This window comes from Nyctibius grandis, chromosome Z (assembly GCF_013368605.1).
Source record: "Nyctibius grandis isolate bNycGra1 chromosome Z, bNycGra1.pri, whole genome shotgun sequence".
Taxonomy (NCBI): Eukaryota; Metazoa; Chordata; class Aves; order Nyctibiiformes; family Nyctibiidae; genus Nyctibius; species Nyctibius grandis.
Window position 1 is genome coordinate 98,638,065 of NC_090695.1, and position 19,343 is coordinate 98,657,407.

Consider the following 19,343-nt stretch of genomic DNA (forward strand, 5'->3'; position numbering starts at 1 on the left):
AACTAATCCTGGAACATCAGCTTTTTGTGTGGAACAAAAATTCTGTTTCTAGTCCTGAGCTTCCACAGCGAGATCAAGAGCACACGGGAGAGACAGAAACAAACCAGCGCAGCATCGGGTGGGATGCGCCGAAGCCCAAATCCCTGAACAAAGATGAACAGGAAGAAGTGATTTTTGAGGTTTACAGACTCTGCAGCAGAGAAAGGAGCAGCAGAGCAGGGACTCTGCGGGTGGGATGCAGTAGTCTGCCCATCATTTCAACGACAGCCTCTTCCCACCGAGCGAGGCTGCTGACCTGGCCGGGGAGGCGATGCGCAGCCCAGGCCAGGGTACCTGCCTCCAAAGCCCAGACTTGGGAGGGCGGGGAGGAAGAGCATGCCAGGGCAGCCTGGCTGACCACCAAACCCCAGCACATTATGTAACTGGGCTCTCTTCCCTTTGCCCATCTGACAAAACACATAAAGCCACTCCTAAACCCACCAGGCAGCAGCCCCAGCACTGGGGAGCTGAAGCTGCGAGCTGGCTGGGGCACCCGGCGCTTCCAGGCAGCGGCGAGGCAGAGCAGTGGTTCTGGTCTTGTATGGGAGAAACAGGGCTGGGAGGAACGTCAGTCCTTGGCGCTGACCCCTGGCTCAAGGCAGGGCCAGCTCTACTTGTGTTACTCCTGATGGAGTCCAGCCCCTCCCCAGAGATTCTGTGACTTTCCCATGCTGCTGCTCTGCCGAGGCCTCTCCTACAGTCTCTGTCTGCAAGCGAAGGACCCTACTGGCTAGCAAGCTGCCACACCAGGGCTGGTACCAGAGCAGAAGCGTAGAGTTCTTAGGTGCTGCCTTCCAGCACACGAATACATCATCTTAGAGAATCACAGAATCGTTTATTTTGGAAAGGACCTTTAAGATCATCGAGTCCACCCGTCACCCCAGCACTGCCAAGGCCACCACTAACCCATGTCCCTCAGCACCACATCTACAACGGCTTTTAAATCCCCCCAGGGGTGGTGACTCCACCGCTGCCCTGGGCAGCCTGTGCCAGTGCTTGACAACCCTTTTGGTGAAGAAATTGTTCCTGATCTCCAATCTAAACCTCCCCTGATGCAACTTGAGGCTGTTTCCTCTTGTCCTATCACTTGTTACCTGGGAGAAGAGACCAACACCCACCTCGCTACACCCTCCTTTCAGGTAGTTGTAGAGAGCGAGAAGGTCTCCCCTCAGCCTCCTTTTCTCCAGACTAACCAACCCCAGGTCCCTCAGCCGCTCCTCATAAGACATTATCCACGCCTGCTAGATCAGAGGGGCAGAGCTGACAACACTTAGGACATCACCACAGAAAGCCTAACGATGTCAACAAGTGGTACCTGTCCTCCCTGCGTGGTGTGTGCATGGGAGGGAGGGACAGGGAAGCAGAATAAGAACTAAGGAGCATCGAAGCTGCACCTGGAAGAGCAGGAGGCTGGAGGTGGTGGTGGGGAACATACCGTGCACTGCGCCAAGGCAGCTGAGATCTGCTGGATATCATCAACCGTGTTCACGTTCAGCGAGTTCAGGGTTTCTGTGATATTGTTGCGAGTCCAGGTCCGGAGCTCAAATTCATTCCCAGTCTCAGGTTCCAGAAGCATGGACCGCTCGTACTGGGGGGAGAAAATCAGGCAGAGTGAGGAAATGTATCGGGTTGTTTCAGAGAGTGACGAGCTGTGCTGAAGTCACCTCTTCCCTGCACTGTGTCTCCCTGCCTGTGCTCTTCCCCAGAGGGTGATCTAATGAGCTGGTTTTTCAGTAGAACTTCCTCAATTTCACTTGTGCTGTCCAAGCAATTATCTTAACAGCCTTGCACTTGACAGCTAAGCAGTACATCAGTGTGCAGTCCTTAGCCAGCCAAGCACAGTGCTACTGCTCCAGGGGATTGCCCCTGCCTGGCTTCCAGGCGTGCAGGAGGCTCTTACCGGGGAGGAAAGCATGAGTATAGACCCAAATTCCTGCCTTGCCTATAGAGATGCACGTGGAGGGTCTGGGCCCTACTTTAGGTAGGCGTGGAAGTGAATGCTGCCAGGAGGATGATGCTCCTGCACTGTGGATGAAGAGCCCTGTATGCAAGCAGAAGATCTTTCTAGCTGCACCAGCTCAGCAGTCAGAACAAGGAGGTCTCCTTAGCACCCAGAGCATCACCTGAGCAGCTACAGGAGCTTCCAGCCCTGCTGAGATGGAGCGGGGTGGCTGGCTCAGGGGAAGCACGAGGGAGGTGGGGGAATTTGGGCTAAGATTTCTGTTTCTAAATTCAGTGTTTAGACTTGAGGTTGGCAGTAAAGAGGAAAAACTATCTGAATACGAGGGCAAAAAAGCAGGCTGCACAGGAGACACCCAGGCCACTGCCTACTCTGGGACCTCTGTTTTATTTTGCAGCCCCTCTGCTTTCCCTGGTCATTGTGTGTCTGGAGCTTGTTGCTCTTTTTGATGCATGAAAATAGCTCCAGCCCAGCTCCCAGCATCCACGTACACTGACTTACATGAAAAGCTGTAGCATTAGTCATTTCCCCGCATCGCTGTGCAAAACGTGGCCAAAGAACATTACTGGCGAGTGCAAGGCCTTCTGGAGGCCCCGCCTGGGCAGGGAGCGCTGCTTTACCTCATTTAAGATGGTGATGAGGGCCAGAGAGTACTCGATGACCTGCTGAGGGTCCCCTTGCTTCACTAAGCCCTGGAGCACGGTGTCAGTTTGATTGTAGAGCCAGTGGGAAAGGCTGGGGAAGCCCTCGGGTAAGGCGATTTCCATGGAGCTGCCAAGGGAAGAGGCGTTTGGGTTAAGTGCAGACTATGAAACGGGGCTGGGGGAAGGAGGCAGGATCTGCCCTTCAGCTGGGAAGGAAGATGAGGGGGGAAGCAGGTGGTTAAACAACGCCTGCCCTGGTACCCAGTCTGCCCCAGCTGGATGTAAGAACATCCTGGACCTGAAGCCTGACTCCTCGCTGGTCCAGCTCTGTAAGCTGCAGGTGGAGGACGCACACGGGTGCATTGAACCCAGAGGAGACAAATCCAGGTTTAGTTTGATGGAGCAGAAAGAGCACTTAAAAACAGGGTCGGTGTGCTGGGAGGAGCTGCGCCGTGTTTGGCATCATCCCCTGGGGTCTGAGAACAGCTGGGACACGGATCCTCCTCCGCGGGCACCGCAGGACCGTGCGCTCCAGCCTGGGACCACAGTGTGGGGAGCTGCCAGTCAGCCTAGAGAAGGAGCAGGCCTTCAGCTCAGGCAGGCAGCAGAGGCCAGCTCAGGATGCTGCCCAAAGACCTTTGGGCACTTGTCACCTGCACGGAGCTCACTGGAAACCAAGGGGTGTTTGCTGAAGGGACAACTGGGCTTGCACAGTACTGGCCCTGCTAAGACTCGAGCTGCAATCCCTTCTGCCCTACTCAAACCCACGTGCTCTCCACCTTGGCTACACGAGACCTCCCTGGCCCTCAGCAGCAGGACACCAGGCCACCCGCAGCACCAGAGCCTGGTGCTGCCAACTCTCCTTTGAGGGCTCCTGATGCAGAGAAGGTGGCAGAGCACAGAGATCTTCTGAAGGTGACACCGTGCCTCCAAAGCAAGGTGTCACCAGGGAATTAAGGAGGTGGTCAGGAAAGCAGGAGCTTATGGGGAAGTCTCCCCTTTGATGATCCACCAAGACTGGAATTCGCTGTATTGCACTTCTGCTGAGCCGCCTCTCACCTTCCTACCCAACAGCCTCTTCCAGGAGGCAAACGTTTCACCCAGGGTCTGCCAAGCCCTTCAGGACAGGGACCCCGTGGTCAAGCCACAGACTGCGGTTCAGGAGCCCAGGCTGCGAGCGGTGGGTCTTACCTGTTGATGGCCACCACGGTCGCTCCCAGCTGGTCCTGGACAAGGACTGCTACGGACACCACGAAGCCGCTCTCGTGAAAGCCCGGGGGCAGGAAGGCGCTGTGCTCGGCACGGCTGCCCTTGTACACGCAGAACTCGTGGTAGTGCCCGGCCCTGCAGCGAGACGCCAGGAGGATGTACACCAGCGGGCCCTCCGCGTCCTCCGTGTCCCGCCAGCCTGCGAAACAAACCCAACAGGGGCTGACGGGGGCAAGGGCACGGCGGGGCTGCAGCCACCACCCCGAAGCCCAGCCCGTCCCTCAGAGCTGGCACTGCCCCTTCCCTCCCCTGGTGTGTCCCACCCCGCTCAGCCCTTCAGCGGGGCACCTGCCCCCACGGCTGTCCCCAGCTCTGGCAGAGGGACGGGTTGTCCCCACCACTAGGACAGCTTGAGGACTCCACCAGGCTGGAGGGATGTCTTCAGGGTCTACAACGTAAAGCTCTGCCCCTCTTTGAATTTTTCTGCTGTTTACGGGTTTCTGCCTCGGTGTTTGGGTCCTGTAACATCTAAAGGGATTTGTGAAGAGTTCATGAGCCAAATAAAAATGGGAATAACTCTTCTGGGGCTGGGAACAGCACTGACCCGAGGCCACCACTTCTGCACAAGCCCTGCAAAGCCTGACATCAAAGTTACGACCATACCGTGCCAAATACCCTCCTGCTTCTGCCCCAGCTTCAGCTGGGCTTTGGTGACCAGCCCCCCCCGAACCAGCACAACTCCCCTCCTCCTCTGCAGCGTGGCTTCCCAGCATCTGTGCACAGACAGCATTAACCTCCAACACGAATCATTTGGGGAAATATGGTTTTCAGAGGCACTTACTCCTTGGCCCAAGGCTACAGGACGGCAGCCAGGCCGCTCTCCCAAAGCTAGACTGGCTGCTGCTGTCTCTGCAGCTGGTGGAGAAGGTAACAGCCGACAGGAACATCCAGCCCACACGGCAGAGGAGGCCACAGTGCTTTGTCTTTTGACTCTTCCCACACACGTGTGACTCAGTTTTGGGCACCTATTCTCTTTTTTCCTGCACTGAAATACCAGTTTCTTCTGCAAGTACTGTCCTGGCCTGGATATCGCCATGAATTAGGATTACACAAAGTGCCTGCCTGCTACCATCAGTTTTAGAGCTCCATAACCGGGGCACACAAAGCTGCTCCTGGTCCAGACTTTGGGGAGCAGAAATGGGAAGATCCACGTCTGAACTCAGCCCTGGCCAACAGTGCCCTGGGGTAGGAGCTCAGGGTAAAGAGGACAGCCGTGGGAGGAAGGGCAGCTGGTAACACGCTGCCCGTGAGAAACCCCTGCCCCGAGGAGCAGAGGGCTGGGCACCCCCCCGCACCACTGCCCGCACGCTCTCACCTGCACACTCGAAGTGCACCTTCGCCATCAGCGCCCTGAGGGGTCCCTTGGGACCCAGCTGGCAGGAACCCCCCATGGGCGGCTGGTTTGGGAGCAGGTCGATGGAGGCGAATCCCTCCTCCCCCGTGGTGAGGTCTGTGATGTGGAGGGTGAAGGTGTACCCCTCCCCATCCTTCAGGGCCCCCTGCCTCAGCACCAGGTTCATTCCCGTGTCGCCAGTGGAGGTAGTTTTTTTGTCCAGGATGAGAGACTCGTTTTTAAAGCTGTGTGCTGCCCACCTCTGCAGAGATGAAGAGAAGAAAGAGGTTTTGTTTAAATCTGAATTATGTCCTTAAAATGTTTTCAGATTGAGTCTTTTATAAAAAGTAACAGATTTCTAGTGGGAGCGTCTGCCAAACTTGCAGTTGATAATTCAGCTTTAGTCTTGTGTGCTACAGCAACAAGAACTGGACCCTTTCCAAAATGTCTGGTGGGAATATTTCCACTGTGAGATCTCCTTTAGTCTCTGGGATTACATCACCCTCCGACAGAATATTTCATAATACAGAATACAAAACACAGGAAATCAATTAAGCACTGGTGGAGTCTCCACGGGATACCATGTTTTATATACTTCGAGCTGAACATGTCCTGGATGGTTACTGTTAATAGCACAAACGTACGACTGCGATAACGAGGAACGGTCAGACAGCCACCCAGGCAGACCCAGCCTGCCACTGCATTTACGGTCAAGAGATTGTTTCCCCTCCTTGTCTCTACGGCAGTTTAGGTCCAGGACTTTATTTCTCACACAGCTCTTTCCACCCTGTCCTCTCCGACTCTCCCCTTCTCCCTGAAGTCCACCAAACGTGAAGCAAAGACCAGCGTTGCTGATGACTTTACCCCAAGCTTGGAGTCGTTGTGACAGTTCTGGCAGGTCCCCTCCAGGTAGACGTAGGAGCTCTTGCTCACTTCATAGACAGACTGAGCCTTGCAGGAGACGCACTCCAGGGACACGATAGGGACTCCCCCCCTCTTGATGAACACCTGGGAAAGCAAGAGGCTCCATCAGAAGATCCGAGACAAAAACACAGACATCTAACAGGTAAGCAGACATCCCAGCACCTGGTTCTGCAAGGAGGAATCACTCCACACCAGCCCAGTCACAGAATCACAGAATCAATCAGGTTGGAAGAGCCCTCTGGGATCATCGAGTCCAACCATTGCCCTGACACCACCATGGCAACTAGACCAGGGCACTAAGTGCCATGTCCAGGCTTTTCTTAAACCCCTCCAGAAATGGTGACTCCACCACCTCCCTGGGCAGCCCCTTCCAATGGCTAATGACCCTTGCTGAGAAGAAATGCTTCCTAACGTCCAACCTGACCCTCCCCTGGCCAAGCTTGAGGCTGTGTCCTCTTGTCCTATCGCTGGTTGCCTGGGAGAAGAGGCCAACTCCCACTCTGCCACAACCTCCCTTCAGGTAGTTGTGCTAAGTCTGTGCTCTGGACTTTGTCAAAATTCCTTTAATCCCCTCGGAAACAGGGCTGTCCACTCCCCAGAGCCCTCTGCCCTCGCATCACGAATGCTCTGAATTCAAAGACAGACAGTAATGAAGACGTTGTTTAACGTGGCAGCCTTTTAAAAGAGGATAAATATTCCCCAGCACTAAGCCGGAGCGCATCGAAGCTTCATTCATTCCTACAGTATTTGCAAATTTCCTGCGACACTGGAATCGTTGTTTTGCGCTCAGGCATGGAAACCAGATAGTACGGAATGTCCTTGAAAGACTATCAATTTAATTTTTTTTCTTTATATCCTCCAGCTTTGGTTTAAAACGCAGGCAGTAAGAGTTTCCACTTTCAGACTAACTACGTCTCGAATTGCCAAACGCACCGCGATGAATGTTTCTGACACAAACCATAACTGCTGTCGGGCTGCAGATGCGTTCAGCGTTAGGCTTAATTTGACATAAACAACGTGCACTTAAAAAAATCCTCCCTTAAAGAAAAATTCAGGAGGGAAGAGAGGAACTGTTGACAGTATAATTAAGTAGCAGCTCTTAGGAAGGTCTCTCCGAGCAAAAACCAGGGGAGGGGCTGGTGCTGTGACACGTGAAGAGCCCAGCACTGCACGCAGAGCTGGACGAGCTGCCGAGCACGGGCTCCTCCGCTGTCCTCCTGCGGCAGATCCGCGGGCACAGACGCTCAGCCCCAGAAATTGTGGCCAGGACCATCCCAGGCTGGGTCACTGCCGCAGCCTCTGCACAGAGAGGGACTAACGCAAGGTCTGAAGGAAGGAGTGAACTAAAAGGACTTGGCAGGACAAGCAAAAAGTGCTGCCCAAGGCAGCGTCAGGTGAATAGATCACGGAGATACCAGTGTTCCTGCCAGTGACCTGGACAGGATCGGTTATGGAGCCCAGTGACGCCCTAAAACCTTCTTCCCCTGCTTTCCCATGCTGGCTGGTGCAGGTAGGCAGTGGTAGCTTCCACACCCCCAGCTGAACTGCCACCAGCTCTCAGCTGGGGCCAGGGGACACAGCCTGGGGAGTCACCCGTGGCTGGGCACGGCCCCGAGCCAGCAGAGCTCTCCTCTAGAAACTTCCTTATGGAAAGGGCCGTGGACTGCCAGCTTGGCTGGGTCCAGCAACAGGCACACAAGGACAGAAGGTGACAGCTGTCTGCGGTACGTACGGTTTGATTTGTCGCCTCGGGACTCATCCCCTCCTTCCTGACGGTGAGGTCGAATGTATACTCCACATCTGCTTCTAATACAGCTTTGGAAATTGTGACAATTCCTTCCTTGGCACTGAAATTCAGAGAGCACCCTGCAGCCGAGCTCTGCTTGCAAGGAGAAAAGAACTTTCAAACCCTCCTTGGTACGGGTGCACATCGGGTTAGTCCACAGCCAAAACATTCAGCTCCACACAAAGTCAGTGTTACAGATCTTACTGTGCCACCGCCGGGGTGGGAGAAACAGGGTGGACAATAAAACACGGTATCCTGTTCCTCAGGTTAGTAAGCAGTGCTTGGAATACTGTATATTTCATCTGAGCTTCACGTTCTTATTTTATAGCAATTAATTCTTCATTACATAGCTTATAAACATTGCCAAACACCACAAAAAGCTCACATTGACTCAAAAATCTAATCACATACCCTCCGCATCTTTCTATTTCAAGGTAAAGATAGAAAACAATGACTTTTTACAAGCAAAAGGATCCCACATTCAATCAAAAAATGCTCCCGAGGTGGATCTCCCGTAAGAACGTGAAGGGCAGTTCTCTCTTGCCCTTCTTGGTCGGGTCAGACCACATCAGTGTGTGAGGACAGTGACCTGCCAGTGACCACAGGGACCACGACTTGTGGTCACTTGACTCCTCTGAAGTCTAACTTTGGCCCCTGCTGGAATTAGAGACATTTAACTGTGAACGGGAGAGGGAGCAGAGCCCCCAGCCCCCTGGGCTGCCATCAGCAGCTCTGTAATGCCTTTGGGTTGTGGAAGCAGCTACACTGACACCATGACCCAGAGGCCAAGCACAAAGGCAGCAGCAATGCGAATGCCTCAGCTTCCAGCACAGCTCTCCTGTACCACCACCCTGGGCTGGACACTGGGAAACCTTTGCAACCCTCCTTCCAGAGCAGCTTTGTTAAAGATGCTCACAAAAGCTCCACTCAACACCATTTCAACCCAGACACATGTTTGAGGTGCAGCTGGAGCTCCCAATCACCCTCTCTGGCTGTGCAAACTGCTCTTACCTTGGAGGAGAAGGTACAAGACCAGTCGTAGAACAACGGAGTCTGTTCACCATCATCCAGGTTCGGGTCGTAGGATTTCCCCCCATCCAAGATTAAGTCCTGAGTGTTGGACCATACCCGGTACGAGCCCCCATCAATGATTGGGACCAGCTTACTCGGTATCACAGTTACATTGGCAAAAATGCTTTTGGACAGTGGGGTATCTCCAAAGGAGACAATGAAGATGAAGCAATAGTTCCCAACTTCCAGGGCAAGCTTCGGTATCACCAACTGGGGCCTGTTCACATCAACGTTCGGCAGACGGATCCTGCTGGAGTCATCCAAGTCTGTGCAGCTGGGTGCTCGGTAGATCTCCCACAGATGCTCCGTCTGGTACTTGATGCATCCTCGGAGATCAATCTGTGCCTCTAGGTAGTTCCTCTGGGACCGCTTCATGACTACCTGAGGGGGCAAGGCTAACTCCACCTCTGGCTCCTCACACTCCAGGACTTTGACAGTGACAGTGAGGTGGGCTATGAAGAAGCTGATGAGATTGGTGGCATTCACCTCCACCAGGTAATCCCCAGGGCTCAGGTAAGAATAGTTGGCCACTGCAACCCTGGTTATTTGGGTGGAAGAGCCATCCCCAAATGTCCACAGGAACTCAACACTCCTGCTGCTGGGCACCACTGCTGCTTCAAACAGCGCTGTCCTGTTGACAAAGGCATTGGAGGCAGTGAGGAAGACTTGGACTATCGGGTCTTGGACCTGGATGGTTCTGGTGATATTGATACCCCCCAAGTCATTGAAAACACTGAGGTGAATCTCGAGCAGCCCTGCAGCTTCTGGAGTGTAGGAAACACTCTCTCCTGCCACGGTGACCACGGATCGACCTTGCTCTTTCCACAGGGAGAACTGCCAGGAGAACGACACACGGGAGCCACGTCCCACCTGGGCACTGAAGCTCTTCTCCGTGCCTGTGGGTATGCCTTCCTCACAGCAGTTCAGGAGCCTGACGTCACGGATGGCCTCCAGGACAGAGATGAGCACCTGGGCATGTGCGATGCTGATTTGGTTCTGCACTGTCACGGTCACCAAATAATCACCACTCTTGGTGAACTCATGCGTGTACTTGGACTCGTTGAGCACCACAGAGTAGTCCCCACTTATGCTCACCAAGTAACTCACAGAGGTACCCGACAACATCCTGATCTCAAAGGTGACCTGTTCCCCTGGCTCCACCACCTTCTTGCTGGCAAGAACTTCCAGTCCTTGAATCCTGTCCAGCACTGAGATATTCCTGCTGGCCAGAGCCCAGCTGATGTCATTCGAGGCATTCAGATAGACTGTGTAAAACCCTGCTGTGGGGAACATGACGGCCACGGACTGGCCAGTCAACGTGCCATTTGGTACCACCCAAAGCCACGTCACTTCAGTCCCTTTCTGCAGCTCCCCTTCAAAGACCACCGTGGAGCCTGATGAGACATATCTACAGTCCAGTTCTGCAGTCCCTATACTCAGCCCCTCTATGACCTCCTCTACACAGACAGAAATTGTTGCATTGGTTGAATCCAGCTTGTTTTCTGCTCCAACGACGACCTCTATCACTCCAGGGCTTTGGAAGGAGTGTATAATAAAGGGTTCGGAGGTAACAGGAGAGAAACCATCCTCTAGGTACCAAACATACGTGATGCCAGTGCCACTGGTGATGGTGGTACTTATGTTAACAGAGGCATTAATAGCAACCGGGTTGGGGAAGGCATAAGGCTTTAAAAGACCAACGCTCTCCATGAACTCCAGGGTCCTGTTGGCGGTCGCACACCCCAGCATGTTAGTGGCTTTCAGATAGACAGTGTAGTTTCCAGCTTCCAGGACGCTCAAGGAGAAGGTTTTCCCCGTGAAGGTCTGCACAGCACTGCCATCCCTTTGGGCTACCCAGCTGTAAGAGATGTTTGTTCCCTCTCTCACCACTGCCTGCAAATGGAGTGTTTTATTAGTTGGGAAATAGACGTCCTCCACCAGGTCACTGCTAGCCACCTGCAGGCCTTCGATCTGCTCCAGGACGTAGATGTAGATGCTGTCCTGTAACGAGCTGATCTTGTTCTCTGCTGTCACAATGACATTGAATGTGCCCACGGACCGGAAAGTGTACGAAATTGTGGAGGAGCCTTGGATAGGAGTGCAGCGGTCACAGAGGATCCACGAGTAGCGGATGGCACTGCCAGCTACAAGCGTGGCTACAAAACTCACCGAACCATTTAACGGCACCACTGTCCTGCTGGCATTGATGGTCAGCCCATGGAGCCGCCGTTTCACTGAGACGTCGATGATGGTCTCATTAAAGCTCACATCATTCCTGCCCACCACACTAATAGTGTAATGGCCCGTGTTGTTGTAGGAGTGGGTAGCGATTTGTCCAGGCTGGGTAGTGCCATCTCCAAAGTCCCAACAGTAACTCACTTTGGTTCCGTTCATGCTGACAGAGAACAGGTAGATCTGGTTCAGCTCCAAAACACTTGTCCCGTTATATTCAATCTTGGCTACCCCAACTGGCTCCTGGACTTCCACAAACGCTGTGTCATTGTTGAAAGAGACATTATTGGAGACGGTCACCGTGACCAGGAAGACCCCTGTGTTCTTGTAGGTGTAGGTCACTTCAGTCCCACTCGATCTAGTGGACTCGTTGTTGCCGAAATCCCAGCGGTAGCGGTACTGGTAGAGAGGCACGGCGCTGACCTGGAAGCGGCTCTCCTCACCAAGCCTCACAAACTGCTTGGAAGGGAGAAGGGTGACATTGACCACCTCTGGCTCCACGCAGATGCTGGTGAAATAGTGAGCCTTGTTAAACCTGCTTGAGAGAGTCAGGGAGAGGGGGAACGTCCCACTTCGGGTGAAGTTGTGCATCACCCCAGGCTCCCCACTGATTGTAACATTGGACGAGCCATCTCCAAAAGTCCAATCAAAGATGTATTCCTCGGGATTCCCCGTCACGTACGCAGTGAGCTGCACATCTGGGTGCTCAGGGATGCAAGATGTAGGCTCGATTTTGAGTACTTCCAGGACAAATATCCGAACAGGCACAGTCTGGGAGACAGAGTTCACAGGGTTCACAGCTGTCACGTTCACGGTGCAGTTGATGTCCTTTATGTACACGTGTTCTACCACTGGCACCCGGCTCCTCAGCACCGTCCCGTCCCCCATATCGAATATCCAGGTGATACTGTCCCCCGTCTGCACTGAAGCATTAAGGGTCACAGATGCTCCCAGCTCTGCTGCCTCATCTGCGGAAACACGGAGCCCAGTTATCTCTTCAAACACTTGGTAGCACTCAACCGTCTCCACGCTGCTTATGGTATTGTTCGCTGTCACGGTGATGTTGTACACCCCTCTTCTGGGGTAGCTGTAGGTCACGGCAGACTGGCTCTCGGTGAACAGTGAGGACCCGTCCCCGAAGTCCCAGGTGTACACGACACCGTAAGGAGATGGCAGTGGATTGGCTCTGAAGGTGACTGGACGGCTCACAACTAGAACATCCTCCTCTGCTTCCACCTTCACATCAATCAGATAACTGTGGACATGAACTGGGGTCAGGTGGGTGAGGTTCTCAAACTGGTTGGACACAAGAACCACCAAGGCATATTCTCCTGCATTGGAAGAGAGCAGAAAAGGTGTGAGGACATGCTTGTGCACCAGCTTCCTCCGTGCTGCAGCAGTGTGGGGAGTGTAAGGGGGGACTGCAGGGAGATGCTCTGCTCCCCAAAAGGGGATTGTGTGTGCACGGACCTGCTTCTTACAGCGTGGACAAACTCCTCCTAGAAAAGGAGTTACAGAGGATGGCAATGGCTGGAGACCTCCCATCACTCTGCCTGTTTGCTCAGGAATGAGCTAATGACTTTCAAGCCATTGGAAGGCTCCTTGTAACCCCCTTGCAACAAAAATATCTGAGCCCCTTCTTCCCCAAAGAACCATCCCGAGCGTACCTGGGTCTTGATAGACGTGTGAAACATTCTGCTCAATTACAACCTCATGGACACGGGGATCAGGAACAAGGAAAGACTTGTTGTAGGGAGGTCTGAACAGGTATGTCTCCTGGACACCATCTCCAAAATCCCACCTGGAGAAACATGCAAACCATGTTACGCTGCACAACAGGAGAATCACAGAAATCCCAGAGGAGCCCTGGCCTGGTCTAGCGCTGTCTTTCAGGCTCAGGGCTGGGGTTTTAGAAAACCCAAGTATTGATAGTTTCAATAATGCCAAGTATCAAAGCAGTAGCACAGCGCTGGTAAGAACAGGAGGAACCCAATATTAAAGCAACATTGCAATCCTTTAAAAGAGAAATATTTCAGCCTGAACTACAGGTCCCAGCCAGTGTGACTGAACCACACCTGCAGGGATTTCATATGAACTAGACAGCAGCTGAGAAATGGGCCATTTGACATCAGCTGGCCCTGGGAAGAGGAACAGCGCAGGCCAGACTGGTAAGCCACCACAGTAAGATCCTAAGTTCAGGCAACTTGCAAAGGACTCACAGGAACATAGCATCCACGGCTGAATCAACCTGAACTCTTGCTGTAAGCTCCACGGTGCTGTTCTGAGGGAGGACCGGCCGGACACCCAACACAGTCAGGTTCTTCATCTTATTCATCATTTCCACCGTGACATTGTAATTGACTGTAAAGTTACTGACGTGGTTGGAGGCGGTGAGCTGGGAAGGACAGTGGGACAAAGAATGCATTTGGGATCACCTCACCATGCTGCCCTGCCCTGAGCTGGGCTCCCCTGCACTGAAGAGGTCCCCGCAGGCAGGCGAGCAGGTTAGGTCAGAGAAGAGTAGCCTACAGGATGGGCAATAGCCTGAGTAGGCTCTGGAAAGCAGCACAGACTGCAAGGGCATCTACATGGCAAAGCCACCTCCTGCTGGAACCACCACATCTCCACCACTAAAGTCAGTCCAAGGAAGGACTGGTTCTACAGCAGGAGGACAAGCAGAACAGCTTCTCATCCTGAGACTCTGGCTCTGAACTTGCCAGTCACCCCTTTGCCTGCCCCAGGGTGCCCTGCACACTGCCTCCAGCTGCTGAGCACAGGCACTTGCTGCCACCAAGGGGGCAACAGTCACCCAGTTCCCTCAGGACAGTGGCAGATGAGTGGCTCTGAGCACAGAGGGTGGGGATGGGAGAGACTCATAAAACCCAGTGTGTCAAGTGCAGCTCCAGCATCCTGGGTGTAGCGGGCACAGAGAGGCAGAGCAAGGCTGGGCAGAGGAGGGAAAGGGAGAATGGACAGGCAAGAGACAGAAGAGACATGACAGAAGGAGAGCAGGATCCTCAAGATTATCTAGCCACGTAACACTGACATGGCACCTTATGACAAAGCATCTTGCCACCCCCCACCTGCAGGAGAGCTGAGCTGCTGACAGGAGGGATCCTGCAAACCCAGCTGAATAGAGACCTCCCACCCCAACAGATAAAAGAATTTGTGTCTAAGATTCTGTGGATCGTTACATTGAAGCCAGCTGACCCAAGACTAATTGCCAACTCTGTAAGTAAAAGCAATCCAGGCTTGTCAGCACAGTGCTTCACCCAGCAAATCAGCGCTACTCAGCATAGTGCTGCACCAAGCAAATTAGTGCTAGCGTGGCCTCGGAGCCAGGGCTGGTGGCTCTTCAGAAGCCAGCAGTTACCCTGCAAAGGGATCAAGCAGCTGGGAGCCAGAGCAGGACTCTGCGTGGCCGTACAGGGCACGATACAGAAAGACGTTCTGGCCAGAGACAAACTCCTGTTCCACAACAGACACCTCCCTCTGCCCACATTCCCTGCTCTGCCCTTCTTCTGGGGTCATGGCAAAACCCAGTCTGCACCAGTAGAAAGAGAATACGACAGAGCCCAGAGGAGCCTGTGGCAGCAGCTCTGTCCTGCCTATGAAAGTCTTACATTTGCATCCTGCCTCTGCCTGGTTCTGAATCCACATCTCCTGCCTGCCCAAGCAGCTGCCAGCACCCTGCAGTGGGGCTCCCTGCCTCGCTCCTGCTGGGAGGAGTAAGGACAGACACTCCATGACCAGAAAGAGAACGTGGAGAAGAGGAGAAAGCAAAGACGAGGAAGACAGCGAAGTCAGCTGTAATGGAAGAACAGGAAGGAACTTGGTATTTGCACTTGCAAGAGCAGCTCAGTGAGAAATAAATAGCAAGACGAGCTCGTTAGAAGCACAGTGAAAACCTCCTCAACTCAACTCTGCCTTCTCCTCTCCCAGCTGCTTTTCCTCCTTAGTTTGTGGGATGAGATGGAAACCCAGGACTGAAAGGGTATCACGGGAAAGGCCTTGGCTTACCGAGAGCTTGTACACAGCTGGGCTTTGGTAGATAACGTTGAAGACAACATTGTAAAAAGTGAAAGATGGCTTATCATCTACTGTCCATCGGAAAGTCACATCTGAGCCAGCTTCCATCACAGGGACGTAGCTCTGAAAGGCATGAGGACATTTTACACTAGTGCAAGAGAAAAGCAGGCACAGCACTTGCCAGGAGATCTCCAGCTGAACCGGAGAGGGAGCAGAGCCAGACCGGGAGGCATCACACACCTGTAAGACAGTGCCCTCAGAGCACGACACAGAGGGGCAAGATCTCCTGTGGCTTGTTGCTCATAGAGAAATGCCAGCCCTGACTCCACAAATCCACAGCAGAGCTGGGAGCAGAACCCATACTGCCTGCTCCCACACCCTGGTGCTCTGCTCTCTTGGTCACGACTTTCTTGCTGGCTAAAAAACTTGCTGATATCTTTGCTCTTTAGCTACAGCTGTAAGCAGAGTCTCTGACCCTCGTCCATTGATGGTGCCTGACCCAAAGGCTGACATTAGGAAGCCTTTCTTCTCAGCAAGGGTCATTAGCCATTGGAAGGGGCTGCCCAGGGAGGTGGTGGAGTCACCATCTCTGGAGGGGTTTAAGAAAAGCCTGGACATGGCACTTAGTGCCCTGGTCTAGTTGCCATGGTGGTGTCAGGGCAACGGTTGGACTCGATGAGCCCAGAGGGCTCTTCCAACCTCACTGATTCTGTAAATACTGGCCTTTCATAAGGCCTCCAGTTTTCTGTGCAACTGGAAAGCCAGTTCCCCCTCGCAGGAGGTGCTGCCTTACCTCTGAGGGAATTACAGTGACTGTACAGCTGAGCTGCCTTCCTGCTGCAGAGCACCAGAGCTTTCTGCCACATGCCCATGTCTGCAGCAGCGCGGTCTGCACGGCCTGGGAGCCAGCGCGCAGCAGCAAGCCGTGCTACACCCCACCAGCGTGGAGCCGAGCCCCAGCCCTCCTCGTGAGCCAAACACACGCCGTTAGTGGTAAAGGCTAAAAACACTACTGAATTAAAAGCAGCAGCAAACCACTCACCACTCGTGTGTTCAGCAGGACTCTGCTCTCAGGGTCAGGGGTGGCCCGCAGCCCGCGGATGGGCTCCTCCACTTTCACCGTGACCGTGATGTTCTGGGAGCTCACGGCGTTCTCCGCAACGAGCACGTGGGTGCTCACCCCTTCCCTGAGGCCGCTCAGGCTGACCACAGCAAACCAGGTGTCGTTGGTCTCCCTGGCACACTCTGCTGTCAGCGGTAGGACAGCCGCTGGGCAGGACCCCTCGAAGGGGAAAGCGTGGCTGTCTCCTAGCCAGCTAGCTGTGGCGTTCACCCCCGAGGAGAGCTTGATGACCAGGGTAGTGTGGTTGGACGGCAGGTAGACCCTGCTGCCCTGGGGAGCGGGGTGGATGACACGCAGGCCTGACACCCGGGAAGCCACCCAGAAACTGCAAGACAGGTTGGCGCTGAAGACCCCGTTGTCCACGCTGGCTCTGACCGCGTAGCGACCTGGGTGCTCCAGCCCCGCGTTGTGGGGGCTGACCACCGGGACCAGCTGCTCCTCGGCGTAGCGAACGCGGAGAGAGCACACGGTGTTGTTTAGCCAGGTGGCACCGAGGGAGCCGTCTGACAGGCCAAGTGCCCACTCTGAAGAGTTCGTGCTCAAGACGTTGGTTCTGTAAGGGGACGTGACACTTGGCTGGCACTGGAGGAGTGAGCCCACGCCTGCGTTGTGCTGGATACTGAAGATGTCCTCGGCCCTGACAAAAATACTTTCTTTTCTCAATGTGACCTGCAGAGAGAGGAGATATTTTTGGATTAATGCCTCAAATGAAGAGCACTCAGCACCCAGCTCTTGCCTGGGCAAGACAGCTGGAGTTACTGCCAAGGGGAAACCAACAGAAAAGCCGCAGATCCAAGCACAGCGTGGGGAGACATTTCACCACGCTGCTCTCCTTGGCCACTCTGAATCAAACACACTAACATGAAGTCAGCTTTATGCTCTGTCTCCACCACGTAAGTGCAAGGGGAACAGCCCAGGAAACCTGCACAGCTTTGACCAGCTGTGCCACTGCAACAGGTTACTGCAGGGAGTCCCTGGCTCAGAGCAGGGAGGACAGAAAGTGGTGGCATGTGTGACACTGGGGAAGACATTGCATTTGAATGGACTTCAGTATCTCCATGTGCAAACTGGGAACAATTCCTTATTTACCCAAAGCACTCAAGAGAAAACTGCCCCACCTACTCACTGGTTACAGCAGCTAATAAACACTGACCAGATACTGGGAAGAAGGGCCAGCTGGTATCGTGAAGAGAAATTCCTGGATGAGTTCATAGCTGAGCTGGCTTTCATTGTGCTGAAGGGACACGGGGGCAGGGCTGCTGGCAAGAGAACTGTTGGCACACTCGGTCGCGTTGCAGCAGTTGTTTAGTGACGAGCACAAATCAGTCAAATGACACCACTGGAAACCAGGAGGACATTCCAGTAGAGTCCAGTTCCCATCATCCTGAGCAGTGTGGAATGGTTCTGTAGCATTTTTTCCCTCCTGGTAGTCTGGAAGAAGTGAAAGAGAAAGCAAAGATCACCATTCTGACAAGTAACACTTCTAGTGCACTCCTCCTTCACTCCAAATTCACCATTTTTCACCACTCTTAGTAAAAGCTGCAACTGCCAACGCGGCCTGGAACCATGTGAGAGAAGTGTCCTGTTCTACAGGCAAATTTCACAAAGGCACAAAGATTGTTCAAAACAAAGTTAGTCTGTTTTCCAGTGAGAATGCACCAATTTGCAATCTAAAAGAGATCTACGTTCAAGCAAGAGCAAGTCCAAGCAAAAGCAGAGCTGGCTTTGACATTGAAAACACATTAAGCAACTTAAGTTAATGTTTCCATGTCAAAGTATCAGCTTTTCAGTGTCAAAAAATATCCTTTTGTAACCAGCCAACCCTATGGCTACAGCAAACACTCTGCTGCAAAATTAACTGTTGCCAAAACTGAGACTATTGAGCTGTTGTACAAGGAATAAAAGGCTTATTAGATTATCTCATCCATCAGGAAGAAATGGGCTCAGGAAAATGTTCTTCCTCGTTAACCTGTGGGGCCAGATGGACCAGAACACATTCCCACTTGCCATGTCGTGTCTTCCCAAGGTACAAAAGTACAGCTCCGAAGATTAATTCACTTCTACACATGTTCCTTACACTCACATTTTCTTCACGCCTTGGGACAGGTTTCTCCCTCTATTAGTTTATCCAGGACAACCACTTCTCCAAGGCAGCCTCAGGCTGTCCAACCACACCTGCACATTTGGCACTTTAGTCTCCTCAAAAAACAGAACCAAATCTCTGAGCCTTTAAGGCTTCAAAGCTTCTGCTTTGAAGACAGAGGGGCCACAAAAAGGCCACATGCACTCGGTTTGCCATGGCCCTGATGGTGTCAGCAGCGGCGAGAGGAGATGCCTCACCTTCTCCATCTGTTGGTCTGTGCACCTGGAACCTCACTTGGACGGGCTGATGCAGCTCCTGTGTCACAAACTCCAGGGAAGTCAAATACCCCTCGTGCCTGAAGGCCAGCTCAGGGAACACCATCACCTGCAAAACGACACCGGGCTCTCACCTGCCTGCGTCTCCCTGGGCCCCCTCTGCAGCAGGAGGGTGAGCAAACCCTTCTCACCTCCGCAGCTTCCCACGGAGCTGACAGCACGTCTTCTGTCACGTTCTTCACAGCCTCACGTGTGTCAAACACAGGGTCTCCCACAAAGAAGTTTTCAGCATTCAAGAGAACTCCTGTTACAAAGGAAATATTTGAACAAAGCCCATGAGACTCAGCAAGGCCTGAAGCTGTTCCCTCACCCTGCTCATGCCTGCTCACACCATGGAGCAGAGGTGCAGCAGGGCTTGGACCACTCAGGAAGCAGCTGCTGTAATCCTGGAGTTCCCTTCTTCTCCTTAGAGGTGTTTTGATTTCTTTCTCATCCTGCACAAGTCATGTTTGCATTCGCAACTCTCAGCAATTTTGACTTCTAGGAACTCTGCAAACACTTCTCCCTTCCAACAC

General features: G+C 53.3%; 1 protein-coding gene across 1 annotated transcript in view; it reads right to left on the reverse strand.

Annotated features, from left to right (window-relative positions):
• The window catches only part of PKD1 (polycystin 1, transient receptor potential channel interacting), an 86,182-nt gene that overhangs the window by 21,810 nt on the left and 45,029 nt on the right, over positions 1–19,343 (reverse strand). Inside the window, exons 8-21 of the mRNA XM_068423912.1 lie at positions 18,960–19,072; positions 18,751–18,877; positions 17,564–17,841; positions 16,330–17,079; positions 15,279–15,410; positions 13,478–13,653; positions 12,926–13,059; positions 8,967–12,589; positions 7,902–8,048; positions 6,110–6,253; positions 5,228–5,507; positions 3,835–4,051; positions 2,620–2,770; positions 1,475–1,627 (exon numbers count right to left, since the gene is read on the reverse strand). Of these exons, the coding sequence (XP_068280013.1) occupies positions 1,475–1,627; positions 2,620–2,770; positions 3,835–4,051; positions 5,228–5,507; positions 6,110–6,253; positions 7,902–8,048; positions 8,967–12,589; positions 12,926–13,059; positions 13,478–13,653; positions 15,279–15,410; positions 16,330–17,079; positions 17,564–17,841; positions 18,751–18,877; positions 18,960–19,072 (6,425 nt within the window). The remainder of the gene's footprint in view (positions 1–1,474; positions 1,628–2,619; positions 2,771–3,834; positions 4,052–5,227; positions 5,508–6,109; positions 6,254–7,901; positions 8,049–8,966; positions 12,590–12,925; positions 13,060–13,477; positions 13,654–15,278; positions 15,411–16,329; positions 17,080–17,563; positions 17,842–18,750; positions 18,878–18,959; positions 19,073–19,343) is intronic.